Source organism: Salminus brasiliensis, chromosome 19 (assembly GCF_030463535.1).
Source record: "Salminus brasiliensis chromosome 19, fSalBra1.hap2, whole genome shotgun sequence".
Taxonomy (NCBI): domain Eukaryota; kingdom Metazoa; phylum Chordata; class Actinopteri; order Characiformes; family Bryconidae; genus Salminus; species Salminus brasiliensis.
The window spans coordinates 31,024,129-31,046,795 of NC_132896.1; the positions used below are offsets into that span (position 1 = coordinate 31,024,129).

The following is a 22,667-nucleotide window of genomic DNA, read 5'->3' on the forward strand; positions in this document are numbered from 1 at the left end:
CCCAAGATTTAGCAGTAAATACAAAAGCCTTTTAAAGACGAGCAGCAAACACAAAATCATTACAGCTCCTTCTGAACACTGTGTCCTCCCTCACACTCTCCCCACACAACCCCCACACCCCACCCCAGCCCTCCCCACCTCCCCCTGAGATGTAAGTCTCGGCCCATCTGATGTTTTCCAAAACCAAGGCAGCAGGGGTCCTTGGGGATTCTGGGTAATGTAGTAAACAACAGTAGGCAGCTTTCAGCTCCACTCACCCCAGCCTGTTAAGAAGCCCCAGTAGACCCCGCCTGCTAGCAACAACAGGAAACAAATCCGGATAAACAGCCACCAAACAATGCTTTAAACTCCTCTTGAAAGACAACATGTCGGCTCGCGAATGTGCCACCTGTCCCCCCCCACCCTGCCTTACCTCAAACACCACGTTTTACCCACTGAACCAAAACCAGAAAGTTATTGAAACTGAATATTTCATTTAGATCATAAAAAAACCTTTGTTTTTATTTATAGATTCATGGTACATGTAGCTGCCCATGACTGTAAGCTCAGACCTGTGTTATAAGATTATGTAATAACTGTGTAGTTACACATTATCAATCATAATATAAATCATAAATTTTAATACTATAACTACTGAATGTAACTACTGATACTGAGATATATATATATATATATATATATATATATATATATATATATATATATATATATATATATATAGACTTTCTGGAGCAGATAAACATGACCCTATTGGCACCATGTGTAATGCCAGACATGGGCTAGAGGGGTATAAAGCCCCTAAGCTTTGAGCTGTGGAAGATTGGAACTGTGTTGTGTAATGACTGTGTAGTCATCATAATACATATTATAATACATAATACATCATAATACATATTCATATATATATATATATATATTGCAGATGCATCACAGTCATAAAACCTGTGTAGCTCAATAACTAAGCAGAAAAAAAAGCATATAAATACTGACCTGCATCTTATAACACTCTAAAAAGTAAAAGCCCTGCAAAGGGTTGTTTGAGGCTACATTACAGTGGATTTAATTAAAATTGAATAAGGTCCTGTTCAAGAAAATTTCCACAAGCCAAAGTCCGGAACATCACAATGTCTAACTTATGATTCATTATGATTCACTGCCAAATCCTGTATTCTGAAGTATCCTAGTAGTTCTATCAACAGTATTTACTTTAAAATAAGGTTCTTATCTCATTTGAAGTAAAAATGAAAACTTAAAATCTTAAAATCTGCATCTTAAAATGAAGTGCCTTACAACTCTTCTCATAATCCCGTTTGACATTACTGCTTTTAATAATCGCCACGGTCTCCAGGGTCTCAGGACATATAAGCCATACTGGTGTAGAACTGCCCGTGAGAAGAGTTAATCTGTAGCCTGTGTCCACTTCTGCTTGATTCCCCCTCTGGATTCACTGCGCTCATCATAATGCTCATCTCTGGAATGATGGATGATGATGGTTGAGTGGGTGGTGATCATTCAACATCCTGACCTCACTAACGCTCTTGTTCTTGTTAAATCAAATCCTCACAGCAATGCACATCCAATTTTTTTTTCTAGACAGTAGAGACAGTTACTCCAACAAAAGCAGGATCAACTCTTTTTAATCTCTTTTTGATTTAAGTATAAGCAATACATGGGCAGGTGTCCCAATACTTTTGTCCATACAGTGTAGCTCTAGTTCTGAATTTTTCTTGGTTTTCATTGACCAAATTATGGCCATATTGGTCATTACTGCAACATCACTGAGCAGCTGAACATGTATGGAGGAGAAAACTAATAGCCAGTCCTGTTTCACCAGCTAACAGATGCCCATGATGGCTAGCATCACACTCTTGCTAAGTGATGGGGGAGCAGGAGCACCACCCTAAACAAGGGCAGTGGTGCCTCCTAGGTCTCCCATCCATGGATAGCTGGCATCATCCAAGGATTGAACCAGCAATCCCCTGATGATAAGGCTAGTGCTTAGATGGCCAGGTCACTTGGGAGTCCACCATGCAATTATTAAGAACCCCCTTTAAGAACCTTTTTACTTTACTTCAGCGTTTAGGAGGTGATGCATCATTCTTCATCGCTCTGGCGGGTGAATTAGCAGCATTTCACGGTTCATCATTGCAGTTGCTTAGACACAGAAATCTCATATCTAATTGAAGGCCATAGTCTTTACAAATCCACATGCACACTCACCTTGTTTACACGCAAAATCTATTTGGCGAGACAATCCCTGCCAAATGTTTATGGGCGAGCGTCTGCCAGTTACTGATCGCTATGATTATTTGCACTGGGCTTTGCGAGAAGGGTTTTGGGTGACAGTCTGGCATTTTGAGCAAAATATGCTGCTGTGCAAAACAAAAGAGTGTTTTGGGGGTTTGCAGAAGCTTCTGAGTAGGAATGAGCTGGAGATATGTGCAGGGGATTTCAGATGAATGCATAATATGTGCAATATTTAACCAGCGACCTTCCTGAGACACCTAACGGAATGCCACAAACACAAACTGCACGGGATAGAAAACCTTTATTATAGTCAAATGCCTGATAGGATTAGCCTTAGCCACAGCTGGAGTTCAGTGTCTAGTTTATGGCTTTGGCTGCTGTCTGACAGATATATTTGTATGAAGAGAATGAGCCGGGGACAGACAGTAGAAGAGGGAGTTGCAGGTAGGCTTAGCTGGCAGTGAGAGTTAATCAGAGACTGTGGGACTATCCTCTTACTGCTCTGGCCGCCAGACTCAAAGACTGCCCTCCTTTTCCTCTATTCTTTTGATAAAAGATGTTGAAAGCAACTCAGCAGTGTCCAACTTCAGGACTGCACACAGCAAATGACAGTGCTGCCGCTGCCTCTGGAAAAGAGTGTGGACTGGACATGGATAAGTCTGGAGGATAAGGTTTTATATTGTGGTCCTTTGTTGAAAGGGTATGAATTATACAGTATTGGTAAGTTTTCCCTGAAGTCTCTTGTCACAATTTTTGTGGATCTATCTACCATATTTATCTTCTTTTAAGTTTTTTATACTTATATATTATTTGTAATTTTTGTGATATATATATATATATATATTAAATAGGCCTAAGTTGTAGGACCATGGCAATGTGAGTGTGTCTAATAAATAGCCTAAATCACCAAATATGCTTCTCTCAGTTCAACGAACTGTGGAGCATCAATGTGATTCTAAAGCTGCCTTTTAAGGTATAATTGATGCATAATGTTGCTTTAATCTTCAGGGTTTTATTCAATGCTCAGAGAAATGACTAATAACTGGCAGCATTGGCAGAGTTATGCAACATTGAAGCTCTGAAATGTCACGATTAGAGCAGGACCTTACTGGAGACGGACAATAGCGTCTCAACCCAAGCAGTGCTTTGGCATGCTTACCGGTCCTCCGATCAATGGAAGCTCAAGAGGTGGGATCACCGTGCTTTGCCAAATTCTTCTAATGAAAAGAGGAAATCCCCATTAGAATGCCTCCCTCATCCAGTCCCAATGAGCGCTCCTATTTGTCAGGCACCGCTGCGCTTGGCTGCCTGTAAACTCTGCACCAAATTCCCACTGCTAATTCATGTAGTAGTAAGCTGTCTTGTCCTGAAGCACGGAGGGTTTTTTTTTTTGAGCACTTGTTCACTTGTTCTATGTGCGAGGAACTCATGCTAGACGTCAATAAAATAAGTCGACATGCCAGTTTTTATATGACATGTAGGAGGAGACCATGTGCACAGTCCATTATGATATGATGGGTAATATGATAATATGGGTAATAAAGTTCATAAATCATAAAAGGGGACAAGTCTTACAAATTTTGTCACATGGCATGAACCAATGCAGCTCAAGTCTGAGTGTCCCAAAAGTACTGGCTGGAGCACCACCATCCATCATTCCAGAGAACACAGTTCTTCCACTGCTTCACAGCTCAAGCCTGGGTGGCTTTATATCCCTCAAGCCCATGCCTGGCATTAGGCAGCATGGTCCCAATAGGTTCAGGTTTATCTGCTCCAGACAGTCCTATTCTATTGGCAATACTTCTCTACAGGACTAGACAAGCTGTTTGTGTGTGTGCACTTGCACATCTTTGTCAGCAATGGGTGCAACATTTGGACATTTAGTGTGTGTAACACTGGATAAATGCAGATAACGAAGCTAACACAGATAGTGACAGATAAACTTATGGGAGCTCATTGCAAAGAGCTAACTATCGTTATAAGCCAGATTTTAAGGATTTATAGGTTTATAATCTCACAATTAAGAAGCTACCTGTGTTTCTTATTCACGGTCAGTCCCCTACTAATTAACTGTGGTCACCCACATTGTGGTCAGGGATAGAAGTGGGGTTTCCCACCTTTTAACTCAAACATTGTTTTACAGTTTATCTGACTTGGGTTTAATGATCACCTAGTCACACACTGTGTCTTCAGAATTACTGGGACTTAGTCCAGATCTATCACTCCAAAACAGACGTTTGTGGTCTGTCCAGTTCCAGTTCATAGCTCCCTTTCAGCCAAAGCTTCCACTGGGCCTCACTGGGGCTCAGAGTGGCACCCACCTGAAATCTAGATATTATACAACTACGACTTGGCTGCTGTTTCATATCTCATCAGCTTCTGTTCTGCCTCATGCCTCATCAGTCACAGGAGAGAGAGAGAGAGAGAGAGAGAGAGAGAGAGTTTAACAATAAACAAATATTTCCATTAGCGGAAAAGTAGAGACCACAGAAAACAAGAGCTTTTCAATGCAACCAGCTGGGGATAGAGGAGCGAGAGTAGAAATAGGAGCAACAGGCCAATGGTAGCATTAATTATTGAGATAGACAGAAGGGAGGGTGTGGAGGCTAAACATTGGAATTTACACATGCTTTTTCACTGCACAGTACACAAGCCCTTACCAATTACACCTAAAAGAACCAGAAACACCAGTACCAGGCCTCCTCTTTACTTATTTATCCCTCTAGCTGTAAAATCATCTAACCCTAACCCTGTTTAAAGAGCACTCTGAGCGAACAAGACCCTCCCTGCCCTGCGCTAAAAAGGAACGATGAGCTGATGTGCTGGTGAGGCATGTTTGCAAAACCTATAAGAGAAGAACTGTATTTAATTTGGGTCCATTGTGGCTTTCAAGGGAAAACGAGAGGAGTCCAAGAAACAGCCCGAGGCCACTTTGGCTGGGGAATCTTATTAGCGTTATGCTAACACAGAACTGGGTTTAGCTGAGCGCTGAATAACAATCGATCCTATTAGCATTGCGCTCGTGGGGAGGCCAAGAAATTTGCACAAAGCGTTTGCCATGTCCCTAAGTATGATCTCTGCTCATGAAAGCAAAAATCGCATGTTCCTAAATATCTGATTCAACATCTGTCGAGTGCCTACTACAGTGGTAATCTCCCTCGTAAGTATTTTAGATTCATTACTTTCCAAGCACAAATCCTTTTGTTGAAATTAGAGTCCCTCCTGTTTCCCTGGCTTTACAGCTCATGAATATTCACGCAATGCAAATATTGACTTTTCTCGCTGTGCTGAAAGTCTATCCCGGAGTTAAATTACAGGTCTGAATATTCAAAGGCTGTGAAGCCACCTGCTCCTGATGTTCAGTGGTCTTGTTTTAGAGGATGAAAACTTTGCTATTCATCTAGAACTTTTTAAACAGGCAGCTCGTGCTTGTAATTCATTAGCTGGCTCATTAGTTTTATTGTTCGAATGAAAGTAGGGTTGCCCAATGTCTGGTTTTCGACCCAAACAAGAGCCAGTTGGAACTGCTGGACAAATGCTTAAATATCGGAACTCCCTGCCCCAAATAGCGTTGAGTGAAGTGGGCATGAAAGGGGTAAATCGGAGTAAATTGGTAAAGGTTCAAATTACACACACCCAACCAATGCTAACTATGGCTAGCTGGATGATTGGACACAAAACCAAAAAACAAAACAAAAAAAACAGGCGAAATTATAGACGGATCAACAGACAAACAGACAGAACTAATAGGTGGGAGTTATACAGGTTAGCTAGCTTTAGCTCGCTAGACTGTGCTGAATGGATGGTTTAGTTAAAGCTGTGAGGTGGACCCAAATACATCAGTCCTGTGACTAGTAAAAGGTACCACTGACACAAGCAGTACTCAAGATTACGACCTGCCAGTTTACACTGAAATGGGAGAACCATGGCAGAAGATCTGGGTTATTTATTGGTTAAAGCAAAGCAACTGATAGAGCATGTACATGTACAGTGAGTGCCATCATAGCAAGATAAACCTAATTAGACAGGAATTTCCCGAAGCTTTTAGGCTTTACCACATGTCCAGTACATTCAAAGATAACAAGGCTTCTCTGAGTGGTCTGTCAGAATGACTTTCAGTGTTTCCGAATAGCGCTAACTAGCATGTCAAACTCTTACTGAGTTAGTTTCGAAGTGGATTCCAACAATATTTGGCAAACTACATCTAGATAAAGGCCTCCTTGGCGTGGTTTGAGAGGAGTGTGATTTATACATGTAGATTACACAATGCTAACAGATGAATTACGGCTGCAGCAAGTTAGCTTGTGTTAGCTAGCTACATTAACCTCGCAATTGTAGTGCAAGACTCTTAAATGAGACGGAACTGGTCTAATGGTACGATATGGCCTTAGTAACCTTTTGGCCCTGCATTGGAAAAAAGGCCATTGATTCTAGTCTGGGTACTGATGGGTTCCGGACCTGGAAACTGAGCTATAAAAAAAACACGGAAGTGGAGGGGCCATGTGGAGGAACCTGAGAGCACAGAATCTGAGATCACCACTATGCTCAGATTTCCATTGAGTTCCCATCACCCTCATCAGCAAGCATCTTCAATATGTCTCCCTTTCTCTCTCCCCCCCTTCCACAGTGGATTGAAAGTGAAATCTCCCTGGTAAAGGAACTTGCTTACAGCTGGTGAAAGTGATCATAAATTAAGTTGTTGAGGGCCGGTGGGACGCGCTGTCACCACTAAAACATCGGGGAGCTGTCGACAAATAATTCGGCGTGCAGGAATGAGTGCAGGCTGGCTGAGAGCAGCCCTCATCCTCAGCTCATCTCTCATCCTGCACGCTGCTGCCTTCCATTATTAAAGTTGTGCTCGAATCTTGTAGGGGGAGCACGATTCCAGGATTAATGTACAATTTAGAGCTATATGTCTGTAACACTCTGAATTATTCAAATCAGCTATCGCTAAGGAGACGACGGCTCCGCATACAGATTTATTCATTATGCCATAATGACGGTTTTGAGCCGCCAAGAAGAATATCTATAATGGTAGTCCCTAAAAATGGTGCGTCTACTTTAGTAAGAACATGTGTCTAGGTGGACGTATCTGATTGCTCTCCTTGTTTCTGAGGGAAAAGAAGGACGTACGTCATGACAAATAGGGCTCTGCGATTGATCTTTTTATGAATGTTCCCCATAATCGGTCATACAGTGATTAGACATAACATTAAAACCGCTGACCAAAACCAGCGAATAACACTGATTATCTCGTTACAGTGGCATCTGTGAAGAGGGGGTTATGTGAACAGCCAGTTCTTGAAGATGGTGTGTTAGAAGAACCCAATTGTGATGGCAATAGTCAACTGGGTCAGAACATCTCCAAAACATCAGACAGGTCTTGTGGGGTGTTTCTGGTGTGCAGTGATCAGGAGCTACCAAATATGATACAAAGGAAGGAAAACCGGTGAACTGGCGTCAGGGTCATGGCTGCCCAAGGCTCATTGATGTGATCCATGGAGGCCCCACCTCAAAACTTACAGGACTTAACAGGACTTATGCTATTTGACTTTTACTTCAGCCGAAAGATTACTATTCAGTAACTGCATGGAAAGCAACGCAAGTTGTTCCTAAAGCCATTTTCACAAATTAATTTCGGGAAAAATGTTGGGAAAATCCGATCCGGGCATTATCCAACTGATTTCTGAATTTTACCACTGATCCAGACATTTGCGTTCACACAGTTCACTCAGCTTCTCCAGGTAAAGTCCGTAAATGTCCGGAAAAGGGGGAGGGGCTTCGAGCATGTTCCTCCTCCCAAAATTTAGTTATTTCATAGAACCACTTTTCCGTAAAATCTGCCCATGTACTAGCACTTATAGTCCCTTTGTCTCGGCTTCCCTGGTTCGGTGTTTCTAGTCTCACCTCCACCTGCATTAGTAGCCCCTTAGCTTTAGTCTAGCCTTGTCTAGATTTGCCTCGACTGTAACCAGCTCGGTTAGTGTTTCTCTGTTCTTTGCAGTGTTCGTTTTTTCAGGTGATTTGATCTTCCAAAGCTTCGCTCACACTTCATACTTCTTGCCTCTGTGTATTCCCTATATTGTGACAACCCTGAACTAGAAGGGCAATGGTGGGCTTTTTATTCGTAAATGGGTTGTACGTCATATAGGATTTAGGCAATATGCTGTAGAACTGAATTAATGCTGACATTCAGCACTTTAGCTTCACACTCATGTTCAATTGAAAATCTAATGCTCGGAAATACAGAACCAGGACGTTAACACTGTATAATCACTGGCGAACTGCAGTGTGTGTAGTTGTTCACCACTCTGTGGTGGTAAATAATCCTCAGAATGTATACAGGGAATATTCCACAAATAGCTCATTTCCCCCACGAAATTTTTACTGCCACCACAGAGGCCCAGTGTTTCTAGCTGCTGTTGATGTGCCAGCCACTTCATTTTGGATTCCAATTACAGAGCATTTCTGGGATGTTCTTGTGTATGCCGTCTATCTCTGTCTCTATCCCCAATTCTGACATCCAATTTCATTTTGCTTTATATGCTGTCGAGGCTCATCCATCCGAGGCCATTGTTTCATATGGCCAGCTGTCCATGAACTGAATGTACAAAAGATGCAGCACTTACCCCGTCTCATGTGAAGTCACAAACATAACAGCCAATTTGCAAGAAATGTACTATAGTAAAAGCTACAGAACTGAATGTGCACTATATGGACAAAAGTAATGAGACGTCTGCTCATTCACTGTCTTTTCTGAAATCAAGGGTATTAATAAAGCACTCTGTACTGTCTCTGCTCTGTCTGAGCCAACATGGAGGAATCGCTGATTGCTGTGGTTTCAAAACAGGAGATATTCTACAGCTCTTTTTGTGCAGATTGCAACAGTGGACAGTCAGGTAGGTGGGGTTAGATGGTCATTACCTTTTCTTCTGGGGTTTTTAGTAGTGGTTTGTGAAACTGCTGATTTCCAGTCCCACTCACAGCCACGCCCATTTTATCAGGCATCGCAAAATGCTAAACACTGCGACCGTGGATGTAGGCATGCTTCATGTTTTTCTGGCACAGAGAGTCCTATTCTATTGGCAGTCCTTCTCTATGGAGACTAGACAAGCTGTGTGTGTGTGTGTATGTGGATTTGCACATCTGTGCCAGCAATGGGTGCAATTTAAAGTAGCTGCAGGCTTTCATTAGAAGGGGTGTCCACAAAGATTTGGACATTTAGTGTATTTTTGAAGCAGGCTGTTATATTGGTTTGAAAAAGCCAATAATAAATAAATAAATGAAGCGCCGTGTCGTGAAAACCACTTCAGCTTTTGAAAAGCTAAAGCCAATTACTTAAATAAGAGAAGTTGCAAATCAGGTGGTCAGCCGATTACGTCTCCTGAGCTCTGACTGAGTTAAAGTAAACTCATTGACTCATCTTACTAAAGCTAATTAGGATTCTGACATCCCTCAGAGAACATCTGAATATTAATGCTAAAAATATGAGAACCCTTTAGATACGTGATTCTTATCATGATGGTGAATACGGAGAATGTTGTTATGCCTGGCCTTCATGCTGGGCTGTGCAGAAGTAACTAAGTCTAATCTCAGATGTTTATGTGTTTAGTGCGTCCAACCATTCCTTTCATTACAACTTTCATTCATTTCAGGAGACTCACTTTCAGTTCTATTTCAGGAATCTGCAGGGAGATCTTTCAGAGATCAGTCTCTTTTTTTTTTTATTCCACACCATCCAAGTCTTCTCAAACCCAATAAATGATAAAGCCGGGACTACAGATTTGATCACAAACATGATATTCAAAGCCTTTTTGTTTTTATTCTGTTAATATTTACAAGACATCGGTTTCTACTCTCCCCACTGTGTACATTCATGTACTGTCCCTATAAAAAAATAGACGACCAGTATAACACTGAATTGAAGTGGGAAGACAAACAGAGCCATCTACCCACCCAGAGAGAGAGAGCAAGGCCAATTGTGCTTTCTTTCAGGCTCCGGCTGCTGATGGCAATGCAGCATGAACAAACATAGGGACTTTATTTGGAGTGCTCCTCTGTAGATGATTAATAAACTCTTAAAAGAGTATCAGGACACGTCAACAGCAGATCAGTGCAGTTGCAGCAGTGAAGCATCTGAATACACTGAGGTTAACTTCCTGAAGATGTTCTGCTGATGCTTTACTGAAATTCAGCAGATTTACTGATGATCTGCTTCATCAAGTAGACTTAATATCTCACTTCCATTAAGCAGAACCTAACCCAGCCTTACCCAGACCCTAACCCTCACCCTGGTCCTAATCTCAACCTTAACCTGAAACCTAACCCAGCCAGCCTTACCCAGACCCTAACCCTCACCCTGGTCCTAATCTCAACCTTAACCTGAAACCTAACCCAGCCTTACCCAGACCCTAACCCTTACCCTGGTCCTAATCTCAACCTTAACCTGAAACCTAACCCAGCCTTACCCAGACCCTAACCCTTACCCTGGTCCTAATCTCAACCTTAACCCAAAACCTAACCCAGCCAGCCTTACCCAGACCCTAACCCTCACCCTGGTCCTAATCTCAACCTTAACCTGAAACCTAACCCAGCCTTACCCAGACCCTAACCCTTACCCTGGTCCTAATCTCAACCTTAACCTGAAACCTAACCCAGCCTTACCCAGACCCTAACCCTTACCCTGGTCCTAATCTCAACCTTAACCCAAAACCTAACCCAGCCAGCCTTACCCAGACCCTAACCCTCACCCTGGTCCTAATCTCAACCTTAACCTGAAACCTAACCCAGCCTTATCCAGACCCTAACCCTTACCCTGGTCCTAATCTCAACCTTAACCTGAAACCTAACCCAGCCTTACCCAGACCCTAACCCTTACCCTGGTCCTAATCTCAACCTTAACCCAAAACCTAACCCAGCCAGCCTTACCCAGACCCTAACCCTCACCCTGGTCCTAATCTCAACCTTAACCTGAAACCTATCCCAGCCTTATCCAGACCCTAACCCTAACCCTGGTCCTAATCTCAATCTTAACCTGAAACCGAACCCAGCCTTACCCAGACCCTAACCCTTACCCTGGTCCTAATCTCAACCTTAACCTGAAACCTAACCCAGCCTTACCCAGACCCTAACCCTTACCCTGGTCCTAATCTCAACCTTAACCCAAAACCTAACCCAGCCAGCCTTACCCAGACCCTAACCCTCACCCTGGTCCTAATCTCAACCTTAACCTGAAACCTAACCCAGCCTTACCCAGACCCTAACCCTTACCCTGGTCCTAATCTCAACCTTAACCTGAAACCTAACCCAGCCTTACCCAGACCCTAACCCTTACCCTGGTCCTAATCTCAACCTTAACCCAAAACCTAACCCAGCCAGCCTTACCCAGACCCTAACCCTCACCCTGGTCCTAATCTCAACCTTAACCTGAAACCTAACCCAGCCTTATCCAGACCCTAACCCTAACCCTGGTCCTAATCTCAATCTTAACCTGAAACCGAACCCAGCCTTACCCAGACCCTAACCCTTACCCTGGTCCTAATCTCAATCTTAACCTGAAACCGAACCCAGCTTCACCCAGACCCTAACCCTCACCCTGGTCCTAATCTCAACCTTAACCTGAAATTTTACCCTAATCTCAACCCAAAACCCAACCCAGCCTTACCCAGACCCTAACTCTCACCCTGGTCCTGATCTCAACCTTAACCTAAAACCTAACCCATCCATACCCAGACCTTGAACCTCAAGATAAAACCGAATCCTAACCCTCACCATGGCCCCAGTCTGAACCTCAAGATAAAACCTAATCCTAACCCTCACCCTGGCCCCTTAAACCCAGTCTAATCCAGTTAGTCTCCAGTTCCAGACTGGTATCAGCAGTAGCAGGTCTGCAGCAGCTGGTGGAGGATGCTGAGATGGTCTGTAACAGAGCTGTTAGATGATCAGTGATTTCTACAGATCTGAACCTGGACTCTTCAGATGAAGTGAAGAACAGCTGAATTCAGTAAAGGTCTTCAGTAAAGGTCTCTTGATGATCTCCTGAATGTTCAAATGCTGCTCCATCACTGAGATTATGAGAGCAGAGCTGTGAACAATTCTGAAGATACTGGTCAGTGAGGCCCATGCTTCTCTGTGGTTCCAGAAGTGGCTCTTTTATGGACGTACAGCTGCTGAAAAATAAATACACTGTACTTAATGTCAACTTTGTCTGGGAATGAAATAAATTAAGGTTGGCCTATGTCTACTGCACATTCCTCCATTTCACAGCACACACACTTTTTCTCACCTTTCCAGCCCACCACACACTCACTTTCCCTGACCTTTCAAACAAGTGACGAGACTAATGATAGGACTTAATTGCAGCAGCTGACAGGTGCATAGGTACGAGCTTGCTGGAGGCTGTTGTCACTATTGAGACTTCAAAGATAATTCACAAAGGAACAGTCGTGCAGAAAAGCACCACCCTCTACTTTCATCATCCTGCATTGTGGTGCTTTTCCATATTAAACATCCAGCAGAGCTCTGTATGCGGTTAAGGCAGAGCTATATTATATGTCTACAGTGCTGTATCAAATGTAACTGTAACATCAAAGGTTAGTCGCAAATACGGTGATTACATTTAGTCGGATAGGTGTACTTAAAGGACGGCTCTTACTGAAGGGTCTTTCCTTGAATGCTTCATCTAAAACTTTGACCCCAAAGACATGCTACCTAAGCTAGGATTTCAAAACACACTCTTGCCATTGCTCTAGATAAGCCATTTATTTTTCAATGTCATGTACTAAGTAACTCTTAATTAATCATGGCTGTGTTTTCGGCATAACTTTCAGTAATAAACCAATCAGCGTGTAGCTCGCCGTTCCCTTTAAGAGCCAGTAGTGGTCTGACTTTGGCTGATTGCTATTTCAGTGGGGCATTGCGGGGATGTAAGCGTGCCTGTGTTGACAATTCACTGCCAAGATAGCAACAAACGTCTCACTGCTGCCGTCTGCCTAGGTTGTTTTCAGTCTGTGGCGCATCTGTGTTTTCTATTGCCATGACAACAAAACGGCAGAAATGTACACACCTCAATTGAGACCACCACGCCGATAAGCGTAGATATATTTTCTGCTGTTTAAATGACGAAGGCTGTGAAAATAGATTGTTGGTGGGGTGTAAGATAGCAATGAGCATTGCAACGTGTCTTGCGCAGGGTATAAGGTTGGGCCCTTGGTCTTTTAACAATTTTTGTAGCTTGCAATCTACACTATGGCATTACTACTACGTGCTGTACAGCTTTTTTATTGGTTGATAAGCAAGAACACATTCCTTTGTCCAATGATGTTGTCCAATGAAAAACATGTGTCTTCATTTTCAGTCCATTTTTGAGTCTCGTTTTCGCCATGGTTTGAACCCTGTAGCTGCTTCAGTACACTGTGTAAATAATTCTGTATAAATGGACCAATAGAAATGCTCTAAATGACTTGGAATAAACTCTTATTTTACATTGACTTCCATTCAGAGTTTTTAGTCCAGTTCAAATTTTTAATCCAGTACTTTTAAGGGTGAGTTGGGGATGATAAGTTGGAGCGGTGATCATCCAACATCCTGACCTCAGTAACACTTTTGTTGCTGAACGCAATCAAATCTTCACAGCAAAGCCCCTCCAAAATCCAGTGGAAAGCCTTCTTCTGTGTACCATACAGACAGTTACTCCAACAAAAGCAGGATAAACTTGATACATTTCAGACGAAACGATGAATGGTGTCCCAGTACTTTTGTCCATATAGTGTATATTCAAATAAAATTCGATTCATTCCAAAAAACTGAGCATTAAATTAGACTGAAATGCCTGTCCCCACTTATCAGTGTTGACTTCTATAAGTCTGAGCGTCTTTGTCAGGTCACAGACTGTGCCTTAAAATTGCGAAGTGGGAGCCCCCCACTGACTCCCGCATTAGCGCGACAGACTTTGCTTAATGAGTAAATTGTGGGAGATCATGAGGTAGGTTGGAAATCATGCGGTGCTCTCCTAGCCCAAGGAACATTAGGATGAGAAAAGGATGAGAGAAGTAGAAAGACTGCATTAAACTGAATTGTTGGCGACAGCTGAGCCCACCTTTTATGATAATGCCCACTCTCCAATTACAGCTTTGACCTTCGGCAGTTCTGTCGTAAGCTGAGCTCTTCATTAGACTCTGATTAGCTGCCGGCAGAGCCACTGCCAGAGCTGATATCTTTGGACTGACCCCAGATCAGCTTCACGCCAGGGCTTATGGCTCATATATCGTTGATGGAGAGGCAGAGGGACGAGATGCATTTCTCACACCTTAGGAAACCTCCTAGCTCTCCCTTCAGGGCGCTCGGCGCCGCCTGATGGACGCAGGGCCATCCGTATTACTGATGAGCTCTGGGCCGAGGCCAGCTCAAGATTTACAGCAAGAACTACCGCATGGCTATTTGTTAACACGGTCATTAATGTAGCTCGGCAAGGCATGACCAGGGTTTCTTCAGTCCGACTGTGGAGTTCGGACACATGTCGATGGCAAATTTGCAGGAATTCACAGAAATAAATGCATTTAACCTCAAGTGTGACAATTAAGCTTGAGGCTAAATGTGGATTTGATGTTAATAACCTCTTATAACCTCTACTGTGAGCAATTTAACATAAATTACTCTCTTGTAACATAGCAGTGGGAATTGTTTGTAGAAGTGGTGATGGCTGTTCTTGTATATATGTAGAATATCTGGTACATTGTACATATGGACAGTTCAATGTTCAGCAGGTGATCAGTAGATTGATTGAGTTGGTCTGGTGAATATTCTGGTGTCAGGCCAATTAATAAGTCACAGATAAGAAGAATAAGAAGAAGATAAAGAAGAACAGGGAGGAATATGAGAAGATAAAGAAGATGAAGAAGAAGGAGAAGGTGAAGGTGGGAAAGAGGGAGATGACGAAGAAGAAGGGGGAAGAAGAGGATGAGACAAAGGAGTCTGAGAAAATAAGAGCATAAGAAGAAGAAGAAGAAGAAGAAGAAGGGGGAGGCAGAGAGGAAGGATGCGATGATGAGATGAAGAAGACAAAGAAGAAGGAGAATAAGAAGAAGACGAAGATGCCAGATAATCAGAATGTGAAGAAGAAGAGGAGGATGAGAAGGATAAGACGAAGAAGAACAGAGAGGAATATGAGACGATAAAGAAGATGAAGAAGAAAAAGGAGAAGGTGGAAAAGAGGAAGAAGGATCAAAGGGAGAAGAGGAAGAAGATGAAGAAGAAGAAGAAGAAGAAGAAGAAGAAGGAGGTGGAAAAGAGGAAGACGGATCAAAGGAAGTAGAAGAAGAAGAAGATGAAGAAGATGAAGAAGAAGGTGGAAAAGAAGAAGAAGGATCAAAGGGAGAAGAAGAAGATGAAGAAGAAGGTGGAAAAGAAGAAGAAGGATCAAAGGGAGAAGAAAAAGAAGAAGAAGAAGAAGAAGAAGAACGAGGAAGACAGATAATGAGGATGTGTAGAAGAATAAGAGGAGAGCAAAAAGAAAAAGAAGAAGAGGAGGAGGAGAAGCAGGAGAAGGGAGACGGATGAGTAGAAGAAGAACAAGAACAAGGGGGGTATGAGAAGATAAAGAGGAGGAGGAGGAGATGAAGAAGAAGAGGAATAAGACGGAGAAACAAAACAAGAATGAGGAAGACAGATAATGAGGATGAGGAGCAACAAATGTAAGAAGGAGAAGGAGGAGGATTAGAGAGAAGAGGAGCAGCAGAAGAAGCAAGATAAGGAGAGGGAGGAGGAGGAGGAGGAGGAATAGAATATTGAAGAAGAAGAAGGAGGAGGCATATGAGAAGATAAAGAAGATTAAAAAAGGACAACAACGAATGCTGTGTCTCATTTATGGGCTGTGTTCGAAGGTCCCATTTGTTTGGCTGCATGCGTCAGTAGGGCCGTCCAATTTCAAAAGAAAGCAGAGGTTCCTTAAAAAGCAGCCGAAAAAAAACCCTCCTTTTTTTCAACTCTGAGGATGTACCAATGTACCCTTTTCAGCCCTGCACTCCCATGAGCCTTTGTACCCTGAGCTTAGCTGCATCTACGAGAATGGAGGAGCAGAGCCAGTCTGGAGGAGCAGAGCCAGTCTGGAGGAGCAGAGCCAGAACAGAAGAACCAGAGAAAGTACAACGACAAGAACAAGAAAAGAGGAGAATAAAGATGATGAGAAGAAGAAGAAGAGGAAGAAGAAGATGAAGAAGAAGAAGAAGAAGAAGAAGAGGAAGAAGAAGAGGAAGAAAAGGAAGAAGTAGAAGAAGAAGAAGAAAAGGAAGAAGAAGAAGAAGAAGAGGAGGAAGAAGAAGAGGAGGAAGAAGAAGAAGAGGAGGAAGAAGAACAGAAAGAAGAAGATTAAGAAGAAGAAGAGGAAGAAGAATAAGGAGAGGATGAAGAAGAAGAAGAAGAAGAAGAAGAGGAAGAAGAGGAGGAAGAAGAAGAGGAAGAAGAGGAAGAAGGAAGTGGAGGAGGAAGAAGGAGGAGGAGGAGGAGGGGAAATCATTTACTTAAAATAAACCATGGAATCCAGTTTAGACTCTAATGTTCTGAAGACAGAGTTAAAGAGCTCCATCACATGAGAGGACAAACTGTCCTCCTGGTTCTGCTTGATCAGAGGGGTTGTTAGAGACTCTGAGTCATCCACCGACTTTACACACCTGCTGGACTGCAGTCACCTTTCTAAACCCCCATGAGACAGTGGTCAGCTCCACATTCCTCCCTGCCCTCACAGTCTTCTCATTCCACAAACTTTCTGTCCTCTCCTCTGGGAGAGTAGAGGGTCAGAAACGGTCACTAAAGCAAGGCCTGTCATCACTCCATACACAATTCCAGCACACACTAATTGCCACTAGTCACCTGCAAGGCATCATCTCACTGCTGTGGTCTGTAGGGACTGGAGAGGAGTGTGGGAGGGGGTGGGAGGGGGTGACAGGGGGGAGGAAATTCTTTAGAAACGTGTGTTTCTTCAGCAAGGTTGATTTATTAATAAATACAGCAGAGACGCACACGCCTGGAATAAGAGCTAAATACCATATGTCTGATATTCCTGCACATCTGGCAGAGGTAGATTGGCAATAGTGATGGGTTCTCTCTCTCTCCCTCTCCCTCTCCCTGTTCTTCACTCTGTCCTTTGTCCTTATCTGTCAGCATATTTGGTCAGAACGAGCGAAGGCTGTTTTTTTTTTCCTGTTTCCATTTCTTTTCTCCGCAGGCAGGCGGTCAATACCCCGGTTCCCTTTACCAGAGCCCACGTCTTATTGATGCAGAGGAACACTTGAGGCATGTGATTGCATCTGACAAACACACACATACACTAACACACACACGCACACACACATGCCTACATGCACATGTATATTCTTAAAACACAAAGAAAGGCAGAATTAGATATTCTTCTCTACTGCCTTCCATTTAATTATCTATGCTAATGTTCTTCTGGGTTGCTTATAGGGACGTCTCAACACCCAAAAAAGTAGGTTGAAAAATAGGTTCCCTAAGTGGAGTCAGGAAATAACACACCTGAAACCACATAATTAAAGTCAAATATTTAATTTCCATTCAGTGCAGAAGCAATAATATTGACCCTAAAAATGAACAATAGTGTCAACGATCAAAAAACTGGTGTCTGAGTGAGCAAACTTGAGCGACTGGTGTTGGGAGACCGGTTCTGCTGTGTTTGGACTGTGTGGCTATCTAGGCCTAAGATAAGTTAGCTAGCAGGATAAACACCACAGCACAGGCCGTGTTCCAGTTAACTGAGTCTCGAATCCCACCTGTTTAGAGGATCAAGCCTCATGTCTGAGAGCGCAGAGTCGAGTGAGCGGTCTTTGGAGCATTTTCCACTGTTTTTAGGCTCCTTTAGTCGACTGGCTCATCCAGGTTTGCTTGCTCTGTCTTTTAATTGAACTAGCATGCCACCCAATTCCCAAGTTTTCAGGCTCATTCTGACCCTATTTCAGGCTTTTCAGTGGCTATCTAGACCTAAGATAAGTTACCTAGCAGGCTAAACATCACAGCACAGGCCGTGTTCCAGCTAACTGAGGCTTAAATCACACCTGTTTAGAGGATAAGGCCTCGAGTGAGCGGTCTTTGGAGCGTTTTCCACTGTTTTCAGGCTCCTTTAGTCGACTGGCTCATCCAGGTTTGCTTGCTCTGTCTTTTAATTGAACTAGCATGCCACCCAATTCCCAAGTTTTCAGGCTCATTCTGACCCTATTTCAGGCTTTTCAGTGGCTATCTAGACCTAAGATAAGTTACCTAGCAGGCTAAACATCACAGCACAGGCCGTGTTCCAGCTAACTGAGGCTTAAATCACACCTGTTTAGAGGATAAGGCCTCGAGTGAGCGGTCTTTGGAGCATTTTCCACTGTTTTCAGGCCCCTTTAGTCGACTGGCTCATCCAGGTTTGCTTGCTCTGTCTTTTAATTGAACTAGCATGCCACCCAATTCCCAGGTACAGTGGGCTTAGTTTTTTTCCCCACCTGCTCCCACAGCGCCCTCACCCTGTGGCTCTCTTAAATGTGTGTATTTGGTTGTGTGCTAGATTGACACCGAACAGAAATGTGACACATCAGATAAGCCGTCTTTCGAAATACCGTCCTCATTTCCTACCCAATCCTATATAAGATGATAAAAATGTAAGTCGCCCTGGATAAGAAAGAGCATCGGCCAAATGCCATAAATGTAAACACTGACAAAAATGGTTCTTTAACGGAACCTCAATTGTAAGGTTCTTTAGGGAGGCAAAAATGGTTCTTTGGCTGCAGTTTTTTTGCAGTTCATAGCCTTGGAGAGTGAGCAGTGACTGCACCAACATTTGAAGTGAGAAACGCTGCTACCAATGTTTCTATGTGTCATCTATAATGAGAGCAATTTCTAGCAAAGCTCAACATTTTGAGCTGCAGGCTCAGGACACGTGGGAGTGTATGAAAGAGAGAGAGTGAGGGAGAGAGAGCGAGATAGAGAGAGAAACAAAGAAAAAAAAGAGAGGCTGTACATACCCTTAATCCGCAAACTCTCCGGGATCCCGTCCTGCTGGAACAAGAACAGAGAGAGAGAAAGAGAGAGAGAGAGAAACTCATAAAACATCACGTAGAGGAGTGCTTTCCAGACAGCTTGTCGATGGATCTCTAACAAGTCACAGCCACACACTCCACACCACGCCTTGTCGCATGTTTCACAAAACCCTAGGGACAGCGGCCTGTTGAGACGTGTCCTTCCAATGTCACGTCTGAAAATGCCCACGGCAAAATCATTTACCCATGATTCCGACCAGCTCCGCATCAATTTTCGCTTTTCTCTCTTCAGATTCACGGCGCGTACTGTATGATTAAACTTGACCTATAAATATTTACCCCGGGTATTTAAAGCCGAGTGAGCTGTCTCATAAGACAATGTTTTCGTATGAGCATTCCCAAAAGGAATAAACACAGCCGGGGAGATCTGCCATCTAATAAATTCTGAAGAAGCATTGCACATTTCCTTCGGTGAGATTGCTGTGAGAAGCAAACTCTCAGATCTCATAGCTGTCATATCATATCTTTATTTGTTGCTTTATTTTTACACTGTTTGGAAAGGCAGCTGACCTTTATGCCGAGTAAACATTGCATCACATTCACAAACATAAACTTTCGAATGTTTTTTCCTTCCCCTATATGAAAGGTGATGGACATTTTGGGAGTGCGTTAACCTCAGGGCCTTCCAGGGCTTTCGTGGACCTTCCAGGCCTTCAGAGAAGCCCTACGGATTAAAGCAGCAGTATGTAGAATTTTACCTGAAAATAGCAGCTTCAAAATCACTGTGATGCTCCACTGATCTGTTACAGGGAGAATACCATCGCTCTCGCTGCTACTCTGGTCTCGACACGCTGCTAAATGCAGTATGTAACTTACAGGATAACGTTTGCGAGATCAGCATAACACTGCGTAACCCGAGTCATACTGTGTTCAGTCCTGTAATATTAGCATGAATATTAGTCCATTTGCTTCTTTCACTTCCAGTGTGGTTCTGTATCTTTCAGCTTGCCCAGAAAACAGGTCTGTTAGTGGTGGCTCAAAGCATGAATTACACTTCCCTGACTGTAGGGGAAACGCAGACGCAAGAAATGCATTTTCCATAGTGCTGCTTTAAATCCCCCCCTGTGGAATGTCCTGTAGCCATTGGTTTCTTGGCTCCTTCAAGAAAGGCCTCATACATCAAATTATCATATAACATAATTTGGAAGTAACCATTGCAAACTTGTGTGGAGAGGAAGCATCCAACCACTATACGGGATTGAACTAGCATGTCTACCTTGCTAGTTGCCAGATCCTCTATATCTGCCACTTGCCTACCAGGGGATCTGTGGACAGCGGTAAAGAATGTCCTGGTCCTAGTGAACCTATTGGCACCATGCTGCCTAATGCCAGGCATGGGCTAGAGGGGTATAAAGCCCCCCAGCACTGAGCTGTGGAGCAGTGGAGGAACTGTGTTCTCTGAAATTGTCTGGAAAGACACTTGTCTACCAGCAGCTGCAGATATAGGGGATCTGTGGACAGAGTTGAAGAATGTCCTGGTCCTAGTGATCTACTACCCTGCAGAGTTTGGCTCCAACTCTAATCTAAGACACTTTGTCCAGGCAATGAAGGCTTTTAGAGGTCTCCAGAGCACTAGATTTCTAGGACCAAGACTGGGGGTCAAAGGAAGTCAATGGAAATCAATAAAAAACACTTTATTACAAGACATTTTGGAGCATTTCTATCGATCTATTCATTGTAGAATTTAGACAAATTGTAAAGATTGACCATCCAGATTCAAATTATGTCAAAAAATTAAAAAAATGTCTTTTACATGCTCCAAATATCTGCTTAATCTACAATGGCCAAATAATGTTACAGCGTTAGCCTAGCACTACCATAACATCTGAAACCCCATAGGCACACTAGGAGAAATTAGCATTAATGTTAAAGTGAGTTTAGTGTTTAGTTTAGAAGGTTAGTAGGGAAAGCAGCGGCATTCAGACGGCGGAGCCTATCGGAGTTGGATCCACCAGGAATCCGCCTGTGAGGAGTTTAACAAAGCAAAGAAAGAGGAGAGCGTCTCTCTGAATGGACTAATCCTAATCATAACCCAGACCTTAACCTAAACCTTAAATCTAACTGTACGTCTTACCTTAGGGTTAGGTTTAAGGTTACATTCAAGAGACAATCATTTACATTGACACATTTACACTAGACCATCCAAGTAAAGTGATCCCACCATTTTTATTGCACACTGACAAGATAACTTTATTTGCTTGGTTGATGAATTGATCCACACAATCAACCAAGTAAAACTTACCCTGACTTACACTGACAGTTCCAGTGGTTTCAGGTATATCTTGTTATTACACTGCCAATACAGCATATTCGTACCAGACCATTTGTCAGGGAAGGACAGAGCAGTCTCTGTGAGCAAGTCTATTTCTAAAGGTTAAAGGAAGCTTCTTATGACTCTATCCTCTATCATTGTGGGAGACAAACGGCAAATGTTAGACGGCAGTGTGCTTTTAAACGTGGCCATTTAAAAGGGCAGCACTGTCAAATTATTTACCTCCAGGCAATCTTTATTTCATGTATATCGACAATCATCGGCCATTATGAGGGCATTAAAAAGCCCAATTATTGTGGGTACAATCCACTATTAAGACCGGCAGGGCCTCCGACCGTGAATAGGAATGACAGTGGCATGAATATTTGATACTTCGACTGCCGAGATTCATTTTCCTGGATGTGCGACTCGAGGAGCATGAGGAATGAGGAGGATTCATATTTTTTGATTCAGTCTTTTTTCCTCGCTCCTTGTAGAGGAGCATAATGGAGTTGATGCATAATGCAGCGAGCCTAGAGCCGCTATTAAAGCATTCCTACACTTACTGAGAGAGAGAGAGAGCGAAAGCGCGAGAGCGAGAGAGAAAGTGAGACATCCATCACTCAGAATGGACAGCAGTATCTGCAATTCATCTGTATGCGTGTTTGTGCCTCTTAAATCAAGAAACGATTGGCTACGAGTGCCAGATTCGGTTAACTAAGCACTTTGGAATGGTCTGCTTGTCTTATACTGGAAATACAGACAATTCCTGAGAGCCCTCAGCCAGTCTGAGGGCAGAGAGTAATTGGCAAAAAGCTTAAGCTTACAATCTACCCTAGCGAAAACCATCGCTTCTGGAGCTCCTGAGTGCCAAAACTATGTAAGAATTGGCCCTATCGTCGAGAGGTCACAAGTTTGACCCCAGGTGATGCAACAGCCATCCGTGGCTAAGGGTACAAGAGAGCATAGTTAGCCTCGCTCTCTCTCTCAATGGGTGGGACGACCGCTCATGCCCTCCCATCGCTCAGCGAATTGCTAGTATCTGCGAGCATCTGATGTATATAACAGAATTGTTAAAGAGTTCT

General features: G+C 43.2%; 1 protein-coding gene across 3 annotated transcripts in view; it reads right to left on the reverse strand.

The window, feature by feature from the left end:
- Window positions 1–22,667, reverse strand: part of fstl5 (follistatin-like 5) — a 178,200-nt gene that overhangs the window by 124,722 nt on the left and 30,811 nt on the right. For 2 of the 3 annotated variants that reach the window (XM_072664010.1, XM_072664008.1), the window contains exon 3: window positions 19,257–19,290. In XM_072664010.1, coding sequence (XP_072520111.1) covers window positions 19,257–19,290 — 34 coding nt within the window. The remainder of the gene's footprint in view (window positions 1–19,256; window positions 19,291–22,667) is intronic. The other variant, XM_072664009.1, reaches the window with a different exon arrangement.